Source organism: Mesoplodon densirostris, chromosome 8, assembly GCF_025265405.1.
Source record: "Mesoplodon densirostris isolate mMesDen1 chromosome 8, mMesDen1 primary haplotype, whole genome shotgun sequence".
NCBI classification, from domain to species: Eukaryota; Metazoa; Chordata; class Mammalia; order Artiodactyla; family Ziphiidae; genus Mesoplodon; species Mesoplodon densirostris.
Genome location: NC_082668.1, coordinates 30,707,013 through 30,729,696, shown reverse-complemented (window position 1 = coordinate 30,729,696; position 22,684 = coordinate 30,707,013). Strand labels below are relative to the sequence as shown.

General features: G+C 37.0%; 1 protein-coding gene across 1 annotated transcript in view; it reads left to right on the top strand.

The window, feature by feature from the left end:
• ADAM23 (ADAM metallopeptidase domain 23) overlaps positions 1-22,684 on the top strand; it is a 172,574-nt gene that overhangs the window by 29,131 nt on the left and 120,759 nt on the right. The window contains exon 3 of the mRNA XM_060106751.1: positions 21,839-21,915. Coding sequence (XP_059962734.1) covers positions 21,839-21,915 — 77 coding nt within the window. The remainder of the gene's footprint in view (positions 1-21,838; positions 21,916-22,684) is intronic.

Here is a 22,684-nt window from a genome sequence, read left to right as displayed (position 1 = left end):
TATCTTTCTGTCCCTAACATATATGCTCTTCCTACATAAATCTGGTTGCACACTGAGCTGGCAGACTTCGTTTTGCTGCCCTGATGTAAGTACTACAACATTCTTGCATATTCTATAATTTTTATTTTGTGAGAAACTGGCTAATTTAGTGTTAACTGGAATGGAAGACACAAAGAAGGATTTGAAGTCAATTTAAATGGCTTTTTGGGGGGCTAAAATGAAAGTGTTAAATTTATTAGAGTCATATTTTAGGAAAAAATTTCATTCTGTAAGCAGTTTTTATTTTGGACTACTTATCAAGTAGTACTAACATTGTGCCCTTGCTAGTCATGACTAATTAAATACTGCCCTGGTGTAGTTATTTGCTTATTTCAGGTAAAACAAAAAAGTCACTTGATATAACTATAATTGAAATAAAATAAAATTGTAAAAATTGCTTTGCTTCTTATTGTTTGGCACTGTTGAAATAGAAGCGTTGTGATTTAAAAAAAGTATGTTGAGGAAAAGTCTACTTCCTGTCATTTACTAACTTAAGTAGCAGCCCAAGGAAAAGATGTAGGAATGAAGAGATTTGTACAATGATCTTGAGTCTTTTATTCCTAGATTTTGCAATATGAACTTTAATTACTAAATTGGTTAGAGACTTTGAGAAACCTACATTATTTAGTAGGATGGGGGATATACCTTAATTTCTGCAATTTAAGATTAAACCCCTAAGTGTAAATTGGTGCAGCCACTATGGAACAGTATGGAGGTTCCTTTAAAAACTAAAAATAGTTACCATATGATCCTGCAATCCCACTCCTGGATGCGTATCCAAAGAAAACTGTAATTCACAAAGATACATGCACCTCAATGTTCATAGCATGGAAACAACCTAAGTGTCCATTGACAGATGAATGGATAAAGAAGATGTGGTACATATATACAATGGAATATTAGCCACAGTAAAGAATGAAATAAATGCCATTTGCAGCAACATGGATGGACCTAGAGATTATTATATTAAGTGAAGTAAGTCAGACAGAGAAAGACAAATATCATATAATATCACTTATATGTGAAATCTAAAAAAATGATATAAATGAACTTATTTACAAAACAGAAATAGACTCACAGACATAGAAAACAAACTTATGGTTACCAGAGGGGATAGTGGGGGTTGGTGAGGGGGACATAAAGTATGAGTATGGGATTAACATATACACACTACTATGTATAAAATAGATAAACAACAAGGACCTATTGTATAACACAAGGAACTATATTCAATGTCTTGTAATAACCTATAAGAGAAAAGAATCTGAAAAAGAATATATATATACACACACACACACATATATATGATACATATAAATAACTGAATCACTTTGCTGTACAGCTGAAGCTAACACAACTTCGTAAATTAGCTATACTTCGATTTAAAAAATGGTTAAAAATAAAAAAGAGAAATATTTAGAAGTTGTGTGTTTTAGTTCTCCAGGGGAATTAAGAAATTGAGAAAATGGGCTAAATGTTTCTTGTTAATAAAGAGAAGAAGAATCTAGTAAAAAAAAAGATTAGGCCCCTAAGACGGTAGATACAGTTAGAAAATTAAAATCACGAGGTGTATACTTTTAAAAATTCCTAAAATGAGGTATATGACAATGTATACCTAAAAGCAGTGACCAGTTTGAAATATTAAAAGTAGTTAAGATAGCACGACTTTCAGAATATGAAGATGACTTTTGGGAAATCAATGGTAAGCATTGTATTGTTTCTTAGGAATACTTAATATAGACACATTAATGCTTTTAACCCGTGTGGTTTGTTAAAGAACTAACATCCTCATTTGCTAATCATTCTTTTGTAATTTTAACACACATATACAAGACATATGAAAATGATGTTCTTGGACTTTAATTCTTTTTTTTTAACATCTTTATTGAAGTATTATTGCTTTACAATGGTGTGTTAGTTTCTGCTGTAAAACAAAGTGAATCAGCTATACATATACATACATCCCCATATACCCTCTCTCTTGTGTCTCCCTCCCACCCTCCCTATCCCACCCCTCTAGGTGGACACAAAGCACTGAGCTGATCTCCCTGTGCTATGCGGCTGCTTCCACTAGCTATCTATTTTACATTTGGTAGTGTATATATGTCCATGCCATGCTCTCACTTCGTACCAGCTTGCCCTTCCCCCTCCCCATGTCCTCAAGTCCATTCTCTATGTCTGCATTTTTATTCCTGTCCTGCCCCTAGGTTCTTCAGAACCATTATTATTATTATTATTTTTAGATTCCATATATATGTGTTAGCATATGGTATTTATTTTTCTCTTTCTGACTTGCTTCACTCTGTATGACTGACTCTAGGTCCATCCACCTCACTACAAGTAACTCAATTTTGTTTCTTTTTATGGCTGAGTAATATTCCATTGTATATATGTGCCACATCTTCTTTATCTATTCATCTGTCAGTGGACACTTAGGTTGCTTTCATGTCCTGACTATTGTAAATAGAGCTACAATGAACATTGTTGTACATGACTCTTTTTGAATTGTGGTTTTCTCAGGGTATATGCCCAGTAGTGGAATTGCTGGGTCATATGGTAGTTCTATTTTTAGTGTTTTTTTTGTTTTGTTTTGTTTTGTTTTTTGCGGTATGCAGGCCTCTCACTGTTGTGGCCTCTCCCACTGTGGAGCACAGGCTCCGGATGTGCAGCCTCAGCGGTCATGGCTCACGGGCCTAGCCGCTCCAAGGCATGTGGGATCTTCCCGGACCAGGACACGAACCTGTGTCCCCCGCATCGGCAGGCGGAGTCTCAACCACTGTGCCTCCAGGGAAGCCCCCTATTTTTAGTTTTTTGAAGAACCTCCATACTGTTCTCCATAGTGGCTGTATCAGTTTACATTCCCACCAACAGTGCAAGAGGGTTCCCTTTTTCCCACACCCTCTCCAGCATTTATTGTTTGTAGATTTTTTTGATGGTAGCCATTCTGACCAGTGTGAGGTGATACCTCATTATGGTTTTGATTTGCGTTTCTCTAATGATTAGTGATGTTGAGCATCCTTTCATGAGTTTGTTGGCAACCTGTATATCTTCTTTGGAGAAATGTCTATTTAGGTCTTCGGCCCATTTTTGGATTTGTTTGTTTGTTTTTTTGATATTGAGCTGCATAAGCTGCTTGTATACTTTGGAGATTAATCCTTTGTCAGTTGCTTCATTTGCAAATATTTTCTCCCATTCTGAGGGTTGTCTTTTCGTCTTGTTTATGGTTTCCTTTGTTGTGCAAAAGCTTTTAAGTTTCATTAGGTCCCATTTGTTTATTTTTGTTTTTATTTCCATTTCCCTAGGAGGTGGGTCCAAAAGGATCTTGCTGTGATTTATGTCATAGAGCATTCTGCCTGTGTTTTCCTCTAAGAGTATTATAGTGTCTGGCCTTACATTTAGGTCTTTAATCCATTTTGAGTTTATTTTTGTGAATGGTGTTAGGGAGTGTTCTAATTTCATTCTTTTACATGTAGCTGTCCAGTTTTCCCAGAACCACTTATTGAAGAGGCTGTCTTTTCTCCATTGTATATTCTTACCTCTTTTATCAAAGAAAAGGTGACCATATGTGTGTGGTTTTATCTCTGGGCTTTCTATCCTGTTCCACTGATCTATATTTCTGTTTTTGTGCCATATTGTCTTGATTACTGTAGCTTTGTAGTATAGTCTGAAGTCAGGGAGCCTGATTCCTCCAGTTCTGTTTTTCTTTCTCAAGATTGCTTTGGCTATTTGGGGTCTTTTGTATTTCCACACAAATTGTGAAATTTTTTTGTTCTAGTTCTGTGAAAAACGCCATTGGTAGTATGATAGGGATTGCATTGAATGTGTAGATTGCTTTGGGTAGTAGAGTCATTTTCACAATGTTGACTCTTCCAATCCAAGAACATGGTATATGTCTCCATCTGTTTGTATCATCTTTAATTTCTTTCATCAATGTATTATAGTTTTCTGCATACAGGTCTTTTGTCCCCTTAGGTAGGTTTATTCCCAGGTATTTTATTCTTTTTGTTGCAATGGTAAATGGGAGTGTTTCCTAATTTCTCTTTCAGATTTTTCATCACTAGTGTATAGGAATGGAAGAGATTTCTGTGCATTAATTTTGTATCCTGCTACTTTACCAAATTCATTGATTAGCTCTAATAGTTTTCTGGTAGCATCTTTAGGATTCTCTATGTATAGTATCATGTCATCTGCAAACAGTGACAGTTTTACTTCTTCTTTTCCAATTTGGATTCCTTTTATTTGTTTTTATTCTCTGATGGCTGTGGCTAAAACTTCCAAAACTATGTTGAATAGTGGGCAGCCTTGTCTTGTTCCTGATCTTAGTGGAAATGGTTTCAGTTTTTCACCATTGAGAATGATGTTGGCTCTGGGTTTGCCATATATAGCCTTTATTATTTTGAGGTAAGTTCCCTCTATGCCTATTTTCTGGAGCGTCTTTATCATAAATGGGTGTTGAATTTTGTTGAAAGCTTTTTCTGCATCTATTGAGATGATCATATAGTTTATCTCCTTCAATTTGTTAATATGGTGTATCACATTGATTGATTTGCATATATTGAAGAATCCTTGCATTCCTGGGATAAACCCCACTTGATCATGGTGTATGATCCTTTTAATATGCTGTTGGATTCTGTTGGATAGTATTTTGTTGAGGATTTTTGCATCTATATTCATCAGTGATATTGGCCTGTAGTTTTCTTTCTTTGTGACATCTTTGTCTGGTTTTGGTATCAGGGTGATGGTGGCCTCATAGAATGCGTTTGGGAGTGTTCCCCCCTGTGCTATATTTTGGAAGAGTTTGAGAAGGATAGGTGTTAACTCTTCTCTAAATGTTTGATAGAATTCTCCTGTGAAGTCATCTGGTCCTGGGCTTTTGTTTGTTGGAAGATTTTAAATCACAGTCTCAATTTCAGTTCTTGTAATTGGTCTGTTTATATTTTCTAAGTCTTCCTGGTTCAGTCTTGGAAGATTGTGCATTTCTAAGAATTTGTCCATTTCTTCCAGGTTGTCCATTTCATTGGTATACAGTTGCTTGTAGTAATCTCTCATGATCCTTTGTATTTCTGCAGTGTAAGCTGTTAATTCTCCTTTTTCATTTCTAATTCTATTGATGTGAATCTTCTCCCTTATTTTCTTGATGAGTCTGGCTAATGGTTTGTCAATTTTGTTTATCTTCTCAAAGAACGAGCTTTTAGTTTTATTGATCTTTGCTATTGTTTCCTTCATTTCTTTTTCATTGATTTCTGATCTGATCTTTATGTTTTCTTTCCTTCTGCTAACTTTGGGGGGTTTTTGTTCTTCTTTCTCTAATTGCTTTAAGTGTAAGGTTAGGTTGTTTATTTGAGATGTTTCTTGTTTCCTGAGGCAGGTCTGTGTTGCTATAAACTTCCCTCTTAGAACTGTTTTTGCTGCATTCCATAGGTTTTGGGCCATCGTGTTTTCATTGTCATTTTTTTCTAGGTATTTTTTTATTTCCTCTTTGGTTTCTTCAGTGATCTCTTGGTTATTTAGTAGTGTATTGTTTAGCCTCCATGTGTTTGTATTTTTTACAGATTTTTTTTCCTGTAATTGATGTCTAGTCTTATAGCATTGTGGTCGGAAAAGATACTTGATATGATTTCAATTTTCTTATATTTACCAAGGCTTGCTTTGTGACCCCAAGATATGATCTATCCTGGAGAATGTTCCATGAACACTTGAGAAGAAAGTGTAATCTGCTGTTTTCAGATGGAATGTCCTATAAATATCACTTAAGTCCATCTTGTTTAATGTATCATTTAAAGCTTGTGTTTCCTTATTTATTTTCATTTTGGATGATCTGTCCATTGGTGAAAGTGGTGTTAAAGTCCCCTACTATGATTTTATTACTGTCAATTTTCCTTTTTATGACTGTTAGCATTTGCTTTATGTATTGAGGTGCTCCTATGTTGGGTGCATAAATATTTACAATTGTTATCTCTTCTTCTTGGATTGATCCCTTCATCATTATATAGTGTCCTTCTTTGTCTCTTGTAATAGTCTTTATTTTAAACTCTATTTTCTCTGATATGATAATTGCTACTCCAGCTTTCTTTTGATTTCCATTTGCGTGGAATATCACTTTCAGTGATATTCCCCATCCCCTCACTTCAGTCTGTATGTGTCCCTAGGTCTGAAGTGGGTCTCTTATAGACTGCATATGTCTGGATCTTGTTTTTGTATCCATTCAGCCAGTCTGTGTCTTTTGGTGGGAGCATTTAATCCATTTTCATTTAAGGTAGTTATTGATATGTATGTTCCTATTACCATTTTCTTAATTGTTTTGAGTTTGTTATTGTAAGTCTTTTCCTTCTCTTGTGTTTCCTGCCTAGAGAAGTTCTTTTAGCATTTGTTGTGGAGCTTGTTTGGTCGTGCTGAATTCTCTTAGCTTTTGCTTATCTGTAAATGTTTTAATTTCTCCATCAAATATGAATGAGATCCTTGCTGGCTAGAGTAATCTTGATTGTAGGTTTTTCCCTGTCGTCACTTTAAATATGTCCTGCGACTCCCTTCTGGCTTGCAGAGTTTCTGCTGAAAAATCAGCTGTTAACCTTATAGGGATTCCCTTGTATGTTAATTGTTGCTTTTCCCTTGCTGCTTTTAAATTTTTTTCTTTGTATTTAATTTTTGATAGCTTGATTAATACGTGTCTTGGTGTGTTTCTCCTTGGACTTATCCTGTATGGGACTCTCTGCGCTTCCTGGACTTGATTGACTATTTCCTTACCCATATTAGGGAAGTTTTCCGCTATAATCTCTTCAAACATTTTCTCAGTCCCTTTTTTTTTTCTCTTCTTCTCCTGGGACCCCTATAATTCAAATGTTGGTGCGTTCAGTATTGTCCCAGAGGTCTCTGAGATTGTCCTCAATTCTTTTTATTCTTTTTCCTTTATTGTGCTCTGCAGTAGTTATTTCCACTATTTTATCTTCCAGGTCACTTATCCATTCTTCTGCCTCAGTTATTCTGCTATTGATTCCTTCTAGAGAATTTTTAATTTCATTTACTGTGTTGTTCATCATTGTTTGTTTGCTCTTTAGTTCTTCTAGGTCCTTGTTAAACGTTTCTTGTATTTTCTCCATTCTATATCCAAGATTTTGGATCATCTTTACTATCATTACTCTGAATTGTTTTTCAGGTTGACTGACTATTTCCTCTTCATTTGTTTGGTCTGGTGGGTTTTTGCCTTGCTCCTTCATCTTCTGTGTATTTTTGTCTTCTCATTTTGCCTAACTTTTTCTCATTTGTGTTTTGGGGGCCTCCATTTCGCAAGCTGCAAGTTCATAGTTCCCGGTGTTTTTGGTGTCTGCTGCCAGTGGGTAAGGTTGGTTCAGTGGGTTGTGTAGGCTTCCTGATGGAGGGGACTGGTGCCTGTGTTCTGGTGGATGAATCTGGCTCTTGTCTTTCTGGTGGGCAGGACCATGACCAGTGGTGTGTTTTTGGGTGTCTGTGAACTTATGATTTTAGGCAGCCTCTCTGCTAATGGGTGGGTTTGTGTTCCTGTCTTGCTAGTTGTTTGCCACAGGGTGTCCAGCACTGTAGCTTGCTGGTCATTGAGTGGAGCTGGGTCTTAGTGTGGAGATGGACATCTCTAGGACAGCTTTCACCATTTGATGTTACGTGAGGCTGGGAGGTCTCTGGTGGACCAATGTCCTGAACTTGGCTGTCCCACCTCAGAGACTCAGGCCTGACACTGGCCAGAGCACCAAGACCCTGTCAGCCACATGGCTCAGAAGAAAAGTGAGAAAAAAAAGAAGGAAAGAAAGAATATAAAATGAAGTTATTAAAGTAGAAAAAGTTATTAAAAATAAAAAATAAAAAGAGAAAGAAACGAGAGCAACCAAACCAAAAAATAAATCCTCCAATGACAACAAGTGCTAAAAACTATACTTAAAAAACACAAAAACCAAAAAACAGAAACCAAAAACAGACAGTCAGAAACCTAGGACAAATGGCAAAAGCAAAGCTACACAGACAAAATCATACAAAGAAGGATACAGATACACACTCACAAAAAGAGCAAAAGGAAAAAAAGAAAAAATATGTATATAACAAATTTAAAAAGGAGGAGAGCAACCAAATCAATAAACAAATCTACCAATGATAATAAGCTCTAAATACTAAACTAAGATAAACATAAAACCAGAAACAAATTAGATGCAGAAAGCAAACCCCAAGTCTACAGTTGATCCCAAAGTCCACCGCCTCAGTTTTGGGATGTTTCTTTGTCTGTTCATTTATTCCACAGATGCAGGTACATCAAGTTGATTGTGGAGATTTAATCCACTGCTCCTGATGCTGCTGGGAGATATTTCCCTTTCTCTTTGTTTGCACAGCTCCTGGGGTTCAGCTTTGGATTTGGCCCCGCTTCTGCGTGTAGGTCACCTGAGGGTGTCTGTTCCCTGCCCAGACAGGACGGGGTTAAAGGAGAAGCTGATTGGGGGCTCTGGCTCACTCAGGCCGGTGGGGAGGGAGGGGTACTGAATGCAAGGCGAGCCTGCGGTGACAGAGACTGATGTGATGTTGCAACAGCCTGAGGTGCGCTGTGGCTTCTCCCAGGGAAATTGTCCCTGGATCACGGCACCCTGGCAGTGTGGGTTGCACAGGCTCCCAGGAGGGGAGGTGTGGATAGTGACCTGTGCTTGCACACAGGCTTCTTGATGGCTGCAGCAGCAGCCTTAGTGTCTCATGCCTGTCTCTGGGGTCCACGCTGATAGCCGCAGCTCATGCCTGTCTCTGGAGCCCATTTAGATGGTGCTCTGAATCCCCTCTCCTCGTGCACCCCCCCAAAATGGTCTCTTGACTCTTAGGCAGTTCCATACTTTTTCCTGGACTCCTTCCCAGCTAGCTGTCATGCACTAGCACCTTCAGGCTGTTTTCACACAGCCAACCCCAGTCCTCTCCCTGGGATCCTACTGAAGCCGGAGCCTCAGCTCCCAGCCCCCGCCTGCCCCAGACAAGCCTCTCGGGCTGGTGAGTGCTGGTCGGCACCGATCCTCTGTGTGGGAATCTCTCCGCTTTGCCCTCCTCATCCCTGTTGCTGCGCTCTCCTCCTTGGCTCCGAAGCTTTCCCCCTCCGCCACCCACAGTCTCCACCCACGAAGGGCCTTCCTAGTGTGTAGAAACTTTTCCTCCTTCACAGCTCCCTCGCAGAGGCGCAGGTCCCATCCCTATTCTTTTATTTCTGTTTTTCCGTTTTTCTTTTGCCCTACCCAGGTACGTGGGGAGTTTCTTGCCTTTGGGAGGTCTGAGGTCTTCTGCCAGCATTCAGTAGGTGTTCTGTAGTGGTTGTTCCACATGTAGGTGTATTTCTGATGTATTTGTGGGGAGGAAGGTGATCTCCCCGTTTTACTCTTCCGTCATCTTGAAGGCGCCCCCCAGACTTGAATTCTTTTGGAGAAATTTGTAGTGTATATTATACCTCTTGGGTTGCAAAGTGATATTGTTTTAGTAGAAAATGTTATTGTAAAACCCAGTGAGTGGGTTGCTTTGTACTGACGTCTATAATCCCCTTCTCTCCCGCCCCCTTTCTCCCCAGTTATCTTAGCTTTCTCATTTAAGCCCAAGTTATTTCAGACAGTAAGTTATCTGCTGAATGATACTTTCCTTGTTAGTTTTTTTACTGGAATTTTTTTGTATCCCCAGCATTTATTCATTTATTCATTCATTCATATGCTCAATCATTTATTTAATCGTCACTCAGTAAATGCTAATGAAAAGATATATCTATATGCTTATATCTAACTGCAAAATCCACATATCTACTTGGATATATAATGTGCATATCAAACTTAATAGGTTTGAAACAGAAGTTCTGATTTCCCACTGCCACTTTTTCCTCCTGCAGTGTTCCCCATCTCAATACATTGCTCACTCCTTCTGGTTATTTAGGCTAAAAATTCTGGCGATTTCCTTGGTCCCCTTATTTCATTCATAACCAATATCTGATCTGTAAGCAACTCTGTTGACTCTGCTTTCACTGTCTACCCAGAATCTGACCACTTCTCATCAATTCCACTGTTACTACCAAAGTCCAACCCACCATCAACTCCTGCCTGGATTATTGCAACCGTCTCTTAACTGGACTTTCTGCTTTCTCCCTTGGTCCCTCATCTTTAGTCTATTGTCAACACAACAGCCTGAGTGAACTTTGAAAAATGGAAGGCAGATATGTCACTCTTCAGCTCAAAAACCTCAGTGACTTCCTATTTCATGAAGAGTAAAAGGTAGAGTTCTTACAGTGGCCTACAAGGTCCTATACATTTGACCCCCTGTTGCTTCCCTGACTTCAGTGCCTATGACACTCCCCTTGACTAACTCCACTTGACCCAAACTGGCCTTCTTGCAATTCTTTAGCATACCACGTATGCTCCTGCCTCACAACTTTTGCAACCACTGTTCCCTCTGCCAGGAATTCTCTTTCCCCAGATATCCACGTGGCTTGTTCCTTCACCTCCCAATCTTTGCTCAAATGTCACCTTTTCAAAGAATTCTTCTCTGTCCACTCTATTTAATATTATCACCTCTTTATACTATACACTCCCTTTGCCTCTTACTTACTTTATTCCTTTTACCTATAGCATTTATCACCATCCAACTTGCTTTAAATTTATTTGTTGATTCTATTTCTCCCCACTGCCCCTCAATACATACTAAAATGCAAACTCCAGAAAACCAAAGCTTCAGCTTGAAACATGGTAGACACAATAATTATTTGTTGAATGAGTAAATGATTTCATATGTGATGTAGAAGCCAATGAGGTCGCATATAATCTGAGGAAGTAGATGTATTTCAAAGTACTATTTTTATTTTTGTATGTCTTCAAGGTTCCATCTTATTATAGGTTCTCATTTGGAAATAAAAATGAGCTTTAATGAACCTAAAACATTCTGTAGACATAGTGAGATCTATCGTTTGCTTACTAAAATAGTCAGGATATTCTGCATAGCAGTCAGTATTCTAAATAGTAGTTTTAAAAATTGTGTGACTACAGGCTGTGCAGTTGGCATTTTGAAGAATTCTATGGAAGAATTTTTCTAACATGTTAGAAAAAATGAGATCACATCAATATTAGGTTTTCCACATCTAACTTTGAGTAAGGTATGTGTAGTGCACATGATATTTGTTTTGAGTAAAATTATGTTACATGACAGTTGTGAGCCTCTATATCCGGGAACACACTTTAATGGTGTGACTTAGGAAGCCTAACGGCACCTGCATTTTGTAAAATGGGAAAATTTTGTAAAATTTTGCAAAATGGGAAAATCCATTTTTTGGCATGGCCCCCAGTTTGAAAGTTACTCTTTGCATCCCAAAGGGCAGAATGAAACCGATCCAAGGTCATAACTAAGATCAGAGCAAAGGACAGAGCCAGACACAGCTGAGAACCAGAAAACACAGAACTCTTTCTAATCCATAGATGTAGACAGAGCTGGGTTCCTGTGGACAAAAGGAGTTTCCACTCCAGTGACACAGAACTTGTGACCCACACCTTGCAGAGGGTAGTTAAGGGAAGCAGAGACCTCTTAGGAATACTGTTGTCAAACAGCTATGTATTTACCATGAATTCATAAGCAGAGCCTGAAACATTTCTTCAAATAGAAATAACAGAGCTGGTCTAGGGATCCCAATACAAATCAGTTCTAGGCAAGAACAGTGTTAGACCCACCAGTGCAGATCAATAGAATCAAGGTAACTCAAGAGAAGAGAGATCTGGCCTGGACAGGTCTGCTTAACCTCCCTTGGTTATACATTTCCAGTTGTTTTGTAATGAGGGAGATCTGGAAATTAATATTTGAATTTACTCTATGTCATTTATGGTTTTCTGTATGTAATAATGCTTAAGTGAACTGTGTAATTACTGTATCATAGTTCTCATTTTGTATTTCAGACTCATTCATTCTTAACTAATCTGTATGTGGTCATCATAAAGATCCAAGTGAAAGAACCTTCTTTTGCTCTAGATAGATATTTGAGTTGACTTGAGTCCACTGGGCTGTTGTACGTAGCATTCCAAGGACCAGAGTGGGCAGGCCAAGAAAGTAGGGCTCATCATGGAGAGCTGCCTCTCAAAGGCTTTTTCCTTTCAGGAAAGTATTAAGGTTAGATAAGCAAATTAAAAAAACCTGTCGGGTAATGAGTCAAAGCCATTAAGCATGGAGCTTGATGTTTTTTGTTTTCCAAATCTTATACCCTACTTCTGTTCTTTTATTTAAATTATTTAGTGGGTGTTCAATAATTCTGGCTAGAAAGATAGAATTTGTTCTTGCTTATGATGAAAGTGTCTGCAGTGAGAGATGTACTCCTTGGAGATGCACAGTTTGGTGATGTAGAAACTGATGAGGAAAAAGAACAAGGTGAATCACACCTCAGCTACTAGATTAATGCATCAAATTAAGTGTTACTATTCAGGAAAGACAGCAGAAAAAACTGCTTCCATGGTAACTGTTGTCAGAATTGTATTTTTACTCATCTTTCAGAAAATACATGAAAGCCAAATAATACAGCTCTAGTGATACTTGTAATGATTTACTCATTTTCAAATAGCAAGAGCTCTGAAGGCTTGATTTCATCTCTCTCTTGAGATGGCATTGTCAGTTTAATATCCAGCCAACGTTAATCACTGAGGGTGAATGTATAGAAGACAGTTTGTATAAATGTCCAAAGATGGTTTATCAGTGAAAGTGTATTGTTGCAAAGTTCTCCTGGGTTGCCGAGTGATCGCTAAGGAAGATCTTAGTGTGACTCCCTCCCCCACCCTCAATAATATTAGATGTAGCTTCTCTTCTTTGGCTGGTCATGAGGAATTTTACAAATACATTTTCAGTAGAGAGAACTCATGATTTATTCACTGGACTATCTGTTTGGATTATCAGTGCCTATCTTCTCTCTTTCTCTTCAGTGTCTATCTTTTGTCTGTATCAGACTTGGAGAGCACTTAAAACAGAGGGATAGGTAAGAAAAGGAAGGAAGATGAAATTGGATTCTCTTTATAACTGGTTTATTTAGAAAAGAGCTCTCGTAAAAGATTTGGTCAGAAATCGGAATTCAACCTGCTATCCTTTTTTCTGTATTATCAGATTGGATAATTGAATGTTGGCTTGATTTCTTTCAGAGCAGACGTTCTATCTTTCTTGGCTAGGCCGACACAGAGAACAAGGTCATACAGTGACCTGCTTCCTTCACTGGGAGATGCTGATCTGCTGTGACCTGCGAGAAGACTCTGCTTTGCTGATGTTTTGGTGTTGTTTCTGTAATATCCATCTAGGCTAGGACTTCAGCTTCCTAGTTTCAGGTTAAAAGATAGATTAATTAACAAAATACCTTAGTATTTGTTGGACTTGTATGTGTTCACATGACTTACTGACCTTGTGCAATGCTTATTTTGTAATAAATTACCATGTGTTAATTCTCACAATTAAATCCTACAATCCAAACTATAGTTTAACTCTCCAGAGTGGAAGACTTCCTGTCTTTTACTTTAAAGGAATGTTTCTTAAGTCTCTATTTGTTAGCAAACACTTGGAAACATTTTGAAATTTCACCCTATTAATTCAGTCCTAGAGCTATCTGAATTCTATCTTTAAATGCTGAGAAAGACCTCTCCAGCAAGCTTTTCTTAGCTCTCTCTAGCCCTCAGCATTCTCATTCCTCATATTTAAATATACTTGCTACCCATACTGTACACTCGTTCATATTAAATTGAGTAGTCAATCATGGTTAAATAATATGTGACATCTTTACAAATAATATTTACTATTATCATTTAATTGAAGTATTGTATTTCTCTTTGGTTTCTCATTTCATTTCCCTAACCAGATTATAAATTTTTTGATCTAAATACTAATTCTTCTATATCTGTATACCTGCCACAGTATCTCACCCAAGGTAGGGATTCAATGCAAGTTTGTTAATGGGTTAACCAAACCAATGCAAGTTTGATAATCCTGTGAAATGGAACATGCTAGAGGTAAACATGATGATATTCTCTCCCACGAGCTACCTATTTAAATGTATCTTGGGAAGAACATTGAACAAATTACTTTAATTTGCAAAATTGCCTTCATGTAACATTTGCAGCTGTTCCACTTCTCAGGAAAATGATTCATATTGTTTTAAAGACATGACAACTTGAACAAGGTCAAAGCATAATCCTAATGGTATTTAGCAATGCAAATATAAAGTTTGCAAATTTTGCAGAGTCTAAATGCACATTGGATTTTCTAGGAGGTGCCCCGCTATATTGGGAGGGAGTTTTTAAGGTAGAGCTTGACTGATAACCTTTCCAAAACATTAATATAGTTTTCTTCTTCTGTTTTTCTCTTCCTCCTTTTACTTTACCCGCTCCTTTCTAAATTATTGAGCTCTTTCTATGTGGCCAACCTTTTCTAGGAACTTCTTGTTACGTTGTTATATAATTTAATCATCACATACATCCTGTTGGTAAGCTATTATTATTTATATTTTAATGACCAGGAAACATTGAGGTTTGGAGGTTTAAGGACTTCTGGCATGAACATGGCACTTTTTCTCACTGAGCCTCATCTTTCTTTCTTTGATGTGTGACCTTGTATAAAAATATCATTTAACCTCTCTGTGCCTTTTAAAAATGTTTTTCTTCTATAAAAGGATAATAAAAAAGTCTGCCCTACTAGCTTTATGTTATTCTAGATAATTGGGATAAAACACAAGAAATATAGGGCATTATTATTTTTATTATATATGAGTCTTGATCACATTGGTGATCACCAATATGCAAACTTAGAATAAGGGATTAGAACTAGATTATAATTTTAAATGTCCTATTGATATTTTCTTTTGCTCTTTAAGACTCCTAAAACATATTCCCATATTTGAGTTTTTGCATTACACAGAAAAAAGATCCACAAGCTGGACTTTTATGTTTCTCTAGCTGTGGGATAGACCCAGACTGGTCATGTACAGAAAAGCCTATATGAGCAAAGACAGTAACATATTTTCTCATTTATTTATTTATTTATTTTTGCTTATAAATCTCAGTTACATGGCTTTATTCAATAGAATATTAGATCAGTTCAGTTCTCAAGTTGTGATTTTATAAGACTTATGAGAAAATCTGTTGATAGTGAGAGTGCTTGACATTTTCTTTTACATTTTGCTCCTTTCTCACTTCTTTTTTTAAAAAATATTGGCGTATAGTTGATTTACAATGTTGTGTTAGCTTCAGGTGTACAACAAAGTGATTCAGTTATGCATATACATATATCTATTCTTAAGAAAATGATGTGTTTTCCTCAAACTGATTTCATTTTAAACTTGGCAGGATTCTGTGTCTCCTGTTTTTCTATGAAGAGAAAAACAATATGCAACCAAGATTGATGCAAGACTCCCTGGTGAAGGAACTCAACCCGTTCTTTCTTCAGCAACTCAACCTGTTACAACAAAGCATGCTTCTAGTATCTGATTAGCTGGTTCTCTTCCTTCCTTCTTAGTTGGGGAATTTCCAAAGCTGTCTTCTCTGAAACACCATAAAATGTCCTGGAACTCAAAAGAAGAAAGTCTTTGAAATTCTATGAACTTTTCCCACTGTATTTGAAGAAAAAAGTGTGGAAACTCTTGAAGGATCTAGATCTATTGAAAAATCATTGAGAGTAGGGGAAAAAATCATGAGCAAAAAGATAAAGGGAGGGAAAAAATTTTCCTGAAAATGTTATAGTTTATGCACGTGTGCACACACACACACACCATATATGTTTGATATTTTAATGAACATAGAATAAACAATATTATCATAGCAATAAGGGAAATAAAAACAAGAAAAGGGACTTTCCATATATATGGACATATTTTTCTGTCTTTAAGTAAAAACATTGTGTATTTCATCATTTTATTGAGAATCTTTTAAAGTGTACAATACACCCTCCTGACTTCTTATATAGAGGACCCTCACTGTCATTGTGCACTTTCTAAGGAGGCAATGCTGGAAAGAATACTAAACCAGGAGACCTTGCCCCGGGTTCCAGCTCATTCTTCTACTCACCAGCCATGAGACTGTCCTGATCATTTCCCCTCTTTGGTCTCAGCTTCTTCATGTGCAAAATTCAGACAAGATTTAGAAATATATTCTGCCGAGGTGCAACCCACTTCCAGCTCCCTGTCTGTGAGCCAATATTGTTCTGCATTTCCTCCAATTAACTCTGATGATGTAAAAAGATTAAAATGCATCCCCCATGGCAGAATGGCACCTTGAAATTTTAACATCTGTGACTCCATAGTTCTGTGATTTCCTTCTAATTATGTGGGCCAAATTTGGTTAAGTGGGGAAAATTATCTGATTTTTCTGACAAAAATAAGAAGAAAGAAAATTTTTTCTGCATTAAGATGTACTTTATAATGTGATGAATATAATAATTACTTGATGGACATATTAATATTTTGCATATCTTTCTGTGATAAATATATTAGGGAACCTTATTTCCCAAAGTGATTGCCAAAAAAAAAAAAAAAAAAAAAGGGACTTCCCTAGTGGCGCAGTGGTTAAGAATCCACCTGCCAGTGCGGGGGACAAGGGTTAGATCCCTGGTCCAGGAAGATCCCACATGCCACGGAGCAACTAAGCCAGTGCACCACAACTGCTGAGCCTACACTCTAGAGCCTGCGAGCCACAACTACTTAGCCCGCATGCCACAACTACTGAAGCCCATTCACCTACAGCCCATGCTCCTCAATGAAGAGTAGCCCCCGCAATGAGAAGCCTGTGCACTGCAACAAAGAGTAACCCCTGCTAGCTGCAACTAGAGAAAGCCTGCACACAGCAACAAAGACCCAATGCAGCCAAAAAAACAAGAAAAAATTTACCTACAATCTCATTATTAATCAACTCTTTACCTGTTTTACGTTTTCCATGATCCCTTCTGGCAGAGAAGACAGTTTTATTAATCTGGCTTCTAACTCTAATTATAGCATTTTTCTCTCTCAAGCACCTTCTTTCCTAGAAGCCCATAGCTCTCCTCTTTAGGAAGCAGAGCTTATATCATCCTCCTGGTGTCTGCTCAGGCTTGCTTGATACCTTCCAGGTCTTCTGCTCTCTGTAAAGCATTTTCTTGTCTTATTGCTATGCCACTCTGGATATGTTTCCTTTGTTACTTAAATGAGTGTCTCCCTAAATAAACTGAATATATCTTAAGAGCAGGGAAACTTCTTCTAAATTTTCCTCTGTTACCCAAACTATGTACCTTATAGAGCATAGTAAAGTAAAATACATGCTCAGTGGATGTTGTGATTGATAGTAGACATCTCAATTCAAGTTGCTCATTTTCTACTGAAATATGAAATTCAGTCTTGTAATATTTTCTGAATTCTGAGGAAGTGTAAACCCATATTCAGTTATGCACACACTCTGTAGAATTTACAACTCCTTACAAGTAGTAAAGAATACTAATTGAATACTTCTTATGTATTCATTTTTGCATGAAAACATATATCCTGAAAATACCTGCTTTTTATTTCCATAAGTAGATAGTCATCTTTTCCTCTTGTTTTCATGTCCATATTAATGTTAACTATTCTAGACTATAAGTCCCAAGAAAACATAACTGTGTCTTTCAGCTTATATAATGTACCTTACCCAAAGCCGAGCATTTATGATTGCTTAGTAGCATAACATTGCTGGATAAGATGCAGGGCCAAACTTAGGTGAGGAACCTAAAAGTCTTCTAAAGTTATTTAATATGATACCATGAGGTAAAAAACCAGAAAAACAGAAGCACACTGTTAGGATGTATAAATTGTTCTTCAGTGAAGGAGGTTTGTGTATGTAATTGAGTTTAGTTGTTTCTGTTTATAGAGCTCCTGTAATTTCCCTGTGCCAGATCCTGAGTCAAAAGAAAAATCTCAAAGTGCTTAGGCAACAGCTGTTCTCAGTCTTTCAGGGTGGTAATTCTGAGCCCAGGGTGGTGCTTATTCTTGTCGTGAAATGACGCTCTTTGGCTTTAAAACCCTGCATTCTTCCACAGTGCTATTACAGTGACAGGTCTTGTAAAAACATGTGTTAATCTTTAAGTCTGTTTAGCAGATATCCCAATGGAGAAAATAGCCCATTATGACCTTGCATGTGGTTCATGAACTCTTCTCTGAAGTATGCCTGTGATTTTGTATCATTGAACACATTCCTAAATCTTGCTGTGCAGGTCCTTTGTAAAAGAAGAGCAATACTCTTTGAGGTAGTCTTTGTGTTTTCAGAGGGTTTCAGTGGTGCTGGTCAGTTAGTCAACTCTAAAATATTTAATAAACCATAAGTGAGATGGCTGTATATTATAAAAACTTTCTACCCATCCCAGCCATTCTTCTAATTTTTCTACCATTTGGAAGAAGTGGGTTAATATGAAATAAAAACAAATAATATCAAAAAATGTAATTTGTAAAACAATAATGATAAGGACTCATTTTACCTGATTTGAAAACATATTTAAAATTGACAATTATCAAAACTATATGCGTGGTATTTTGTTAAAGAAAAACGGATCAGTTGATATGGAATAACATAGAGATACCAGAAGTTAAAACTTACTTTAATCATTTCTAGGACAGAACGGAAATAACAGAATGATAGGGAAAAGTAGCATTTGTCAGGTATTTATTTTGGTCTAGAGAAGAATCTGTACTCTGTGTACAAATGCAGAATATATAGCAAAGGAAAGAGAAACAGAATGTAAGAAAAATAACATACATCACTGGATTGAAATTACTTAAAATGGATACAGATATTTTAGATGAATATACTAATTCCATTTGCTAACTATGCAAGGAAGATGAATGTTTAAGGAAATCTTAAATCATTTTATAGGAAAATGTGCTGCCTCTCAGCATTAAAGTGAATTCAAATGTTAAAACAGTCTTCCCGATAAAGGTAACAAAATCAGATTTTTTTTTTCCTGTGGAGAAACAAGAATGCTGTTGATGACATTGCACTAATTGTTTCAGCTGTTGTGGAAAGTAATCTATCAATATGTTTGAATCATAGTGTTGGTATTGATGATGATGATGATGATGACGACATATGTCAGACACTGTGCTGAGTAAGTGGGGGACATTTAAAGGAAAGCTCTGTGTCTTGGCCACATGTGTGTATATGTGAGCAGACACGTCATTGATCACATCACACAAAGCCCCACAGTCTCCTGCCCACATTTTCAGATTCATTGTTTGACATTTCCTCCAAAAGCCATTTTTCTACAGGCCATATTCATTAAAAAATTTTTTTAAGTTTGTTTTCCATATTCATTTTTTACTCTGTTTTTTACAGATGTTTCCTCCCAGGGCCTGAATGTCTTTTCTTCTCTTGGCAGGAAGATTCTTACTCATTTAAAAAAATTTTGTTCAAACTGCACCTTGTCACTGAAGCCTTTGTCCCTGTGGCCCCTTAGGCACACAGAGGATGGCAGCCCTGCCTGCTTCTCTGGAGACTGCCGCTTCCTTGAGCGTGGGGCTGTGTCCCAGTCATCTTTCTACACAGGGTGGGACTCAACACGTGTGTGTGGAAGGAGTAAATAAAATAAGCAAAGGAAAATCCCAGTATTAATATTATTTGCCAGTCCTTTCATTGAATTCTGTTAAACTGAAGCTTGTCACATTGACTCGGTATAAACTTATTTAACAATGATCAAATTGTCTGACTCTGAGCAATTTCTTTAAAATGGAGTAGGCAATTACTACTGGGCTACGTTATTTTGCAACAGGGTTTTCTTGGGGTTTGTACTTGTCTCATTGCTTATTTGCTGTAAAATGAGCCTTTTGCTGGGAGGTTCTTTACATCAATAACAGACATACAGAGATTTGCCTAAATTTGAATTCAAAACACTTTTCTTTGGAATATTCATTTGGAAGTTTTGCTTCATTTGTTTTGCTAAGTCATAATTTATGTGTAGTTTTTTGTTTTATGTGTAGTTACTCTTTTTACCACAATATATTCTTGTTTATAAAGATGCTCAAAGAAGTACATTTATCACCTCTTTTAGGTCAGGGTGCCATTAATGAACTCTTCTCTACTATTTAATATTCTTAAGAGAAATGTGCCTAAGGATCTATCTTATTCTCAGGAAGTAAGGTTTTTTTTTTTTTAAAAAAACTTTTGGGACCCAGAGATGAAAAATTTCCCCTTGTACAAATTATTCATCAAATAAAAATTTTCATGCAAAAATTAATGCTTTAAGACACAGAATGAATTTAGATTAAAGACTCTGTGATATTTATAGTAGATAAATAGAGGTTCTGCTACAGATGACAGAGACCATACCTGACAAGACAGAAATTTCTTTCTCTCTCAAGGAGTTGTCTGAATACAGGAAGCTCAGATCAAGGATAATGACCCTGTTCTACTAATACATGGTTGTTTGGGGCAGACATGGCGTCCCGTGGTGTTAGGGATTGAGGTGCCTTCTCTCTCATTGCTCTGTATTTAAAATTTAATATGTTAATTTCCTTTTAATTTTATTTATTTATTACAGAGTGACTATCTGATCAGCAGTTATGCTTGACAAGAAGTAGAAATCATGGTTTATTTATAGTATTTTATAGGTTTGGCATGGTAAAAGAGTCTTGACAATAAATACTTGGTTAATTAATTGAAAGTTCATGTATTTGGGGAAAGGGTTGTTAATGTACAACTGTTTGCAAGACCCTTGTGGTATGAGTTGTGGAGCAAACTGTCCAGGGTGGGAAGCGATCATACATCATTGTGGAGGGAGGGACAAATGCAGTGCTCCTGAAGTCCTGAGATCGTTCCCAGCAGGCGTGTGAAGGAAGCTTCCTGGAAAGTAATGGCGTTGGGCTGCCCTTGAAGGAGGAGTAGGATGTGGATAATGCGAAGTGGAGGAGAAAGGCAAAGAGGAGCACGGGGTGGCATTGAGGGAAGGGGGAGTGGAAGGTGTCTGGTTGCCATGCATGTAGCACTTCACACACGACACCCCCTTTACCTTAGGAATGAGGTCTGGAGGAAGGAGGTTTGTGTGTGTATAGGGGTAGGTGTTGCATGTATCCTTGTCCTTTTCTTTTTTCTTTCCTGATTGGGTGACAAAAGAGAGTTTTATCTTGGATAATACTTTAACACAACTTCATTGATTTGTTAATTTACGTTATGCAAGACGCTTCTGTGAGCTATACCACTCTTTAATACCTAGAACATATGATTCATGTTTAGATGAGATTATCTTTGTATTTGGATTAAATCACAACGAGGACAGTATTTGTAAATGTGTGACTTTCAAAGGGGGATATAAACTCTTGTTATCCATGAAGGGCCTGGTTTGAAGTGCTTTCTGAAGTTAATAGGTTGTGCTATCCCATTTTACCGGCACATTCTGCTGATACATCATTTAGAGAAAGTTCCAATTCCTGATGAAGAGCAGAGTGCTGACATGAGTTTTCACTTAGGTGTGCAGAAAGAATCGGTTAGCTTTGTGCACAGAATAGGCTGAAATCAAGCTTTAATTAGTCAGACTTTTGCATAATTCATCACGGTCCCTTTGAAAGTCCAGTTGAATCTGCTCTTAATCTTTGTCACAATGGGTCCCTTTTAAAGGACTTTTATTAGTTCCTTGCTGCACAGATATTTAGGTCTTCTAAGTAAGGCCATGACAATGCACCTAATCTCTTCTTAAAGAAATGAATTGTTACATAAGGATCCATAAAGAAATGAATCAGTCCATGAAATTTTCTTCTTATTAAATATCATTCTTGATATCAATATAATCAGCTGTAAAGATAGGAAAGTAAGCTAAGGTTCTTTCCGTCTTTTTGAATCCATAGGCTGTCCATCTGGCCCAGGCAAGCTTCCAGATTGAAGCCTTCGGCTCCAAATTCATTCTTGACCTCACACTGAACAAGTAAGTATTTAGTTATGATCCTGTTAAGAAGTAAGTGCAGTAAAACTCTACTTCATGATAATATTTTAGTCAAAATAATGTCTGTTGTTGAAGCAACTGATATTTTCTAGCTGATTATATGTCATATAACACTTAAAGAAAAATATAAAATTCTGAAGTTAATTCTTTTAATAATAATAATGTCTTTTTATTTCTGAAAAAAGAGGCATTTAGCATTTAATTTGTTAAAAATCTCAAATACAGTAGTTAGATATTGTGATTTTAAATGGAACAAATATTTAAAGTAATGCTAGTTAATTAAGTGCTAACTATAATCTTTACAATATATAGCAAGCATGATAAATTACTGACTCAAGTATAGTTAGACTTCAGTCTAGAAATTCCACTTTACCTTTCAGTATGCAATTCACATGACTTCTGTATGAAGAACAGAAGGACAGAAGAAAATGATGACTTGCAAATACCTATTTTGAGAAGGTTCTTTGCTTCGTAATTTGCTGTAATACAGTTTCTTAGAAATTTTGGTCCTGATGAAGATTTACCCGATTTTTCTCTGAGCATGTGTTTATGTTGATATTTAAATGCTATTTCCCAAGTTGGAACCAATTGCACAGATGTCTTTGTACAAAGCACGAACAAGAGCTGTTGCCTTAAGCAGGGTTCTTCAGCCTCGAATTGAGCCAGCAGTGAGCCTTTCTTTGGTGAAAGAGCTTTCCTGCATGGTTTTCTTTAGTTTAAGAAGCTCCAGTCAATATTTTAAACTCTCATC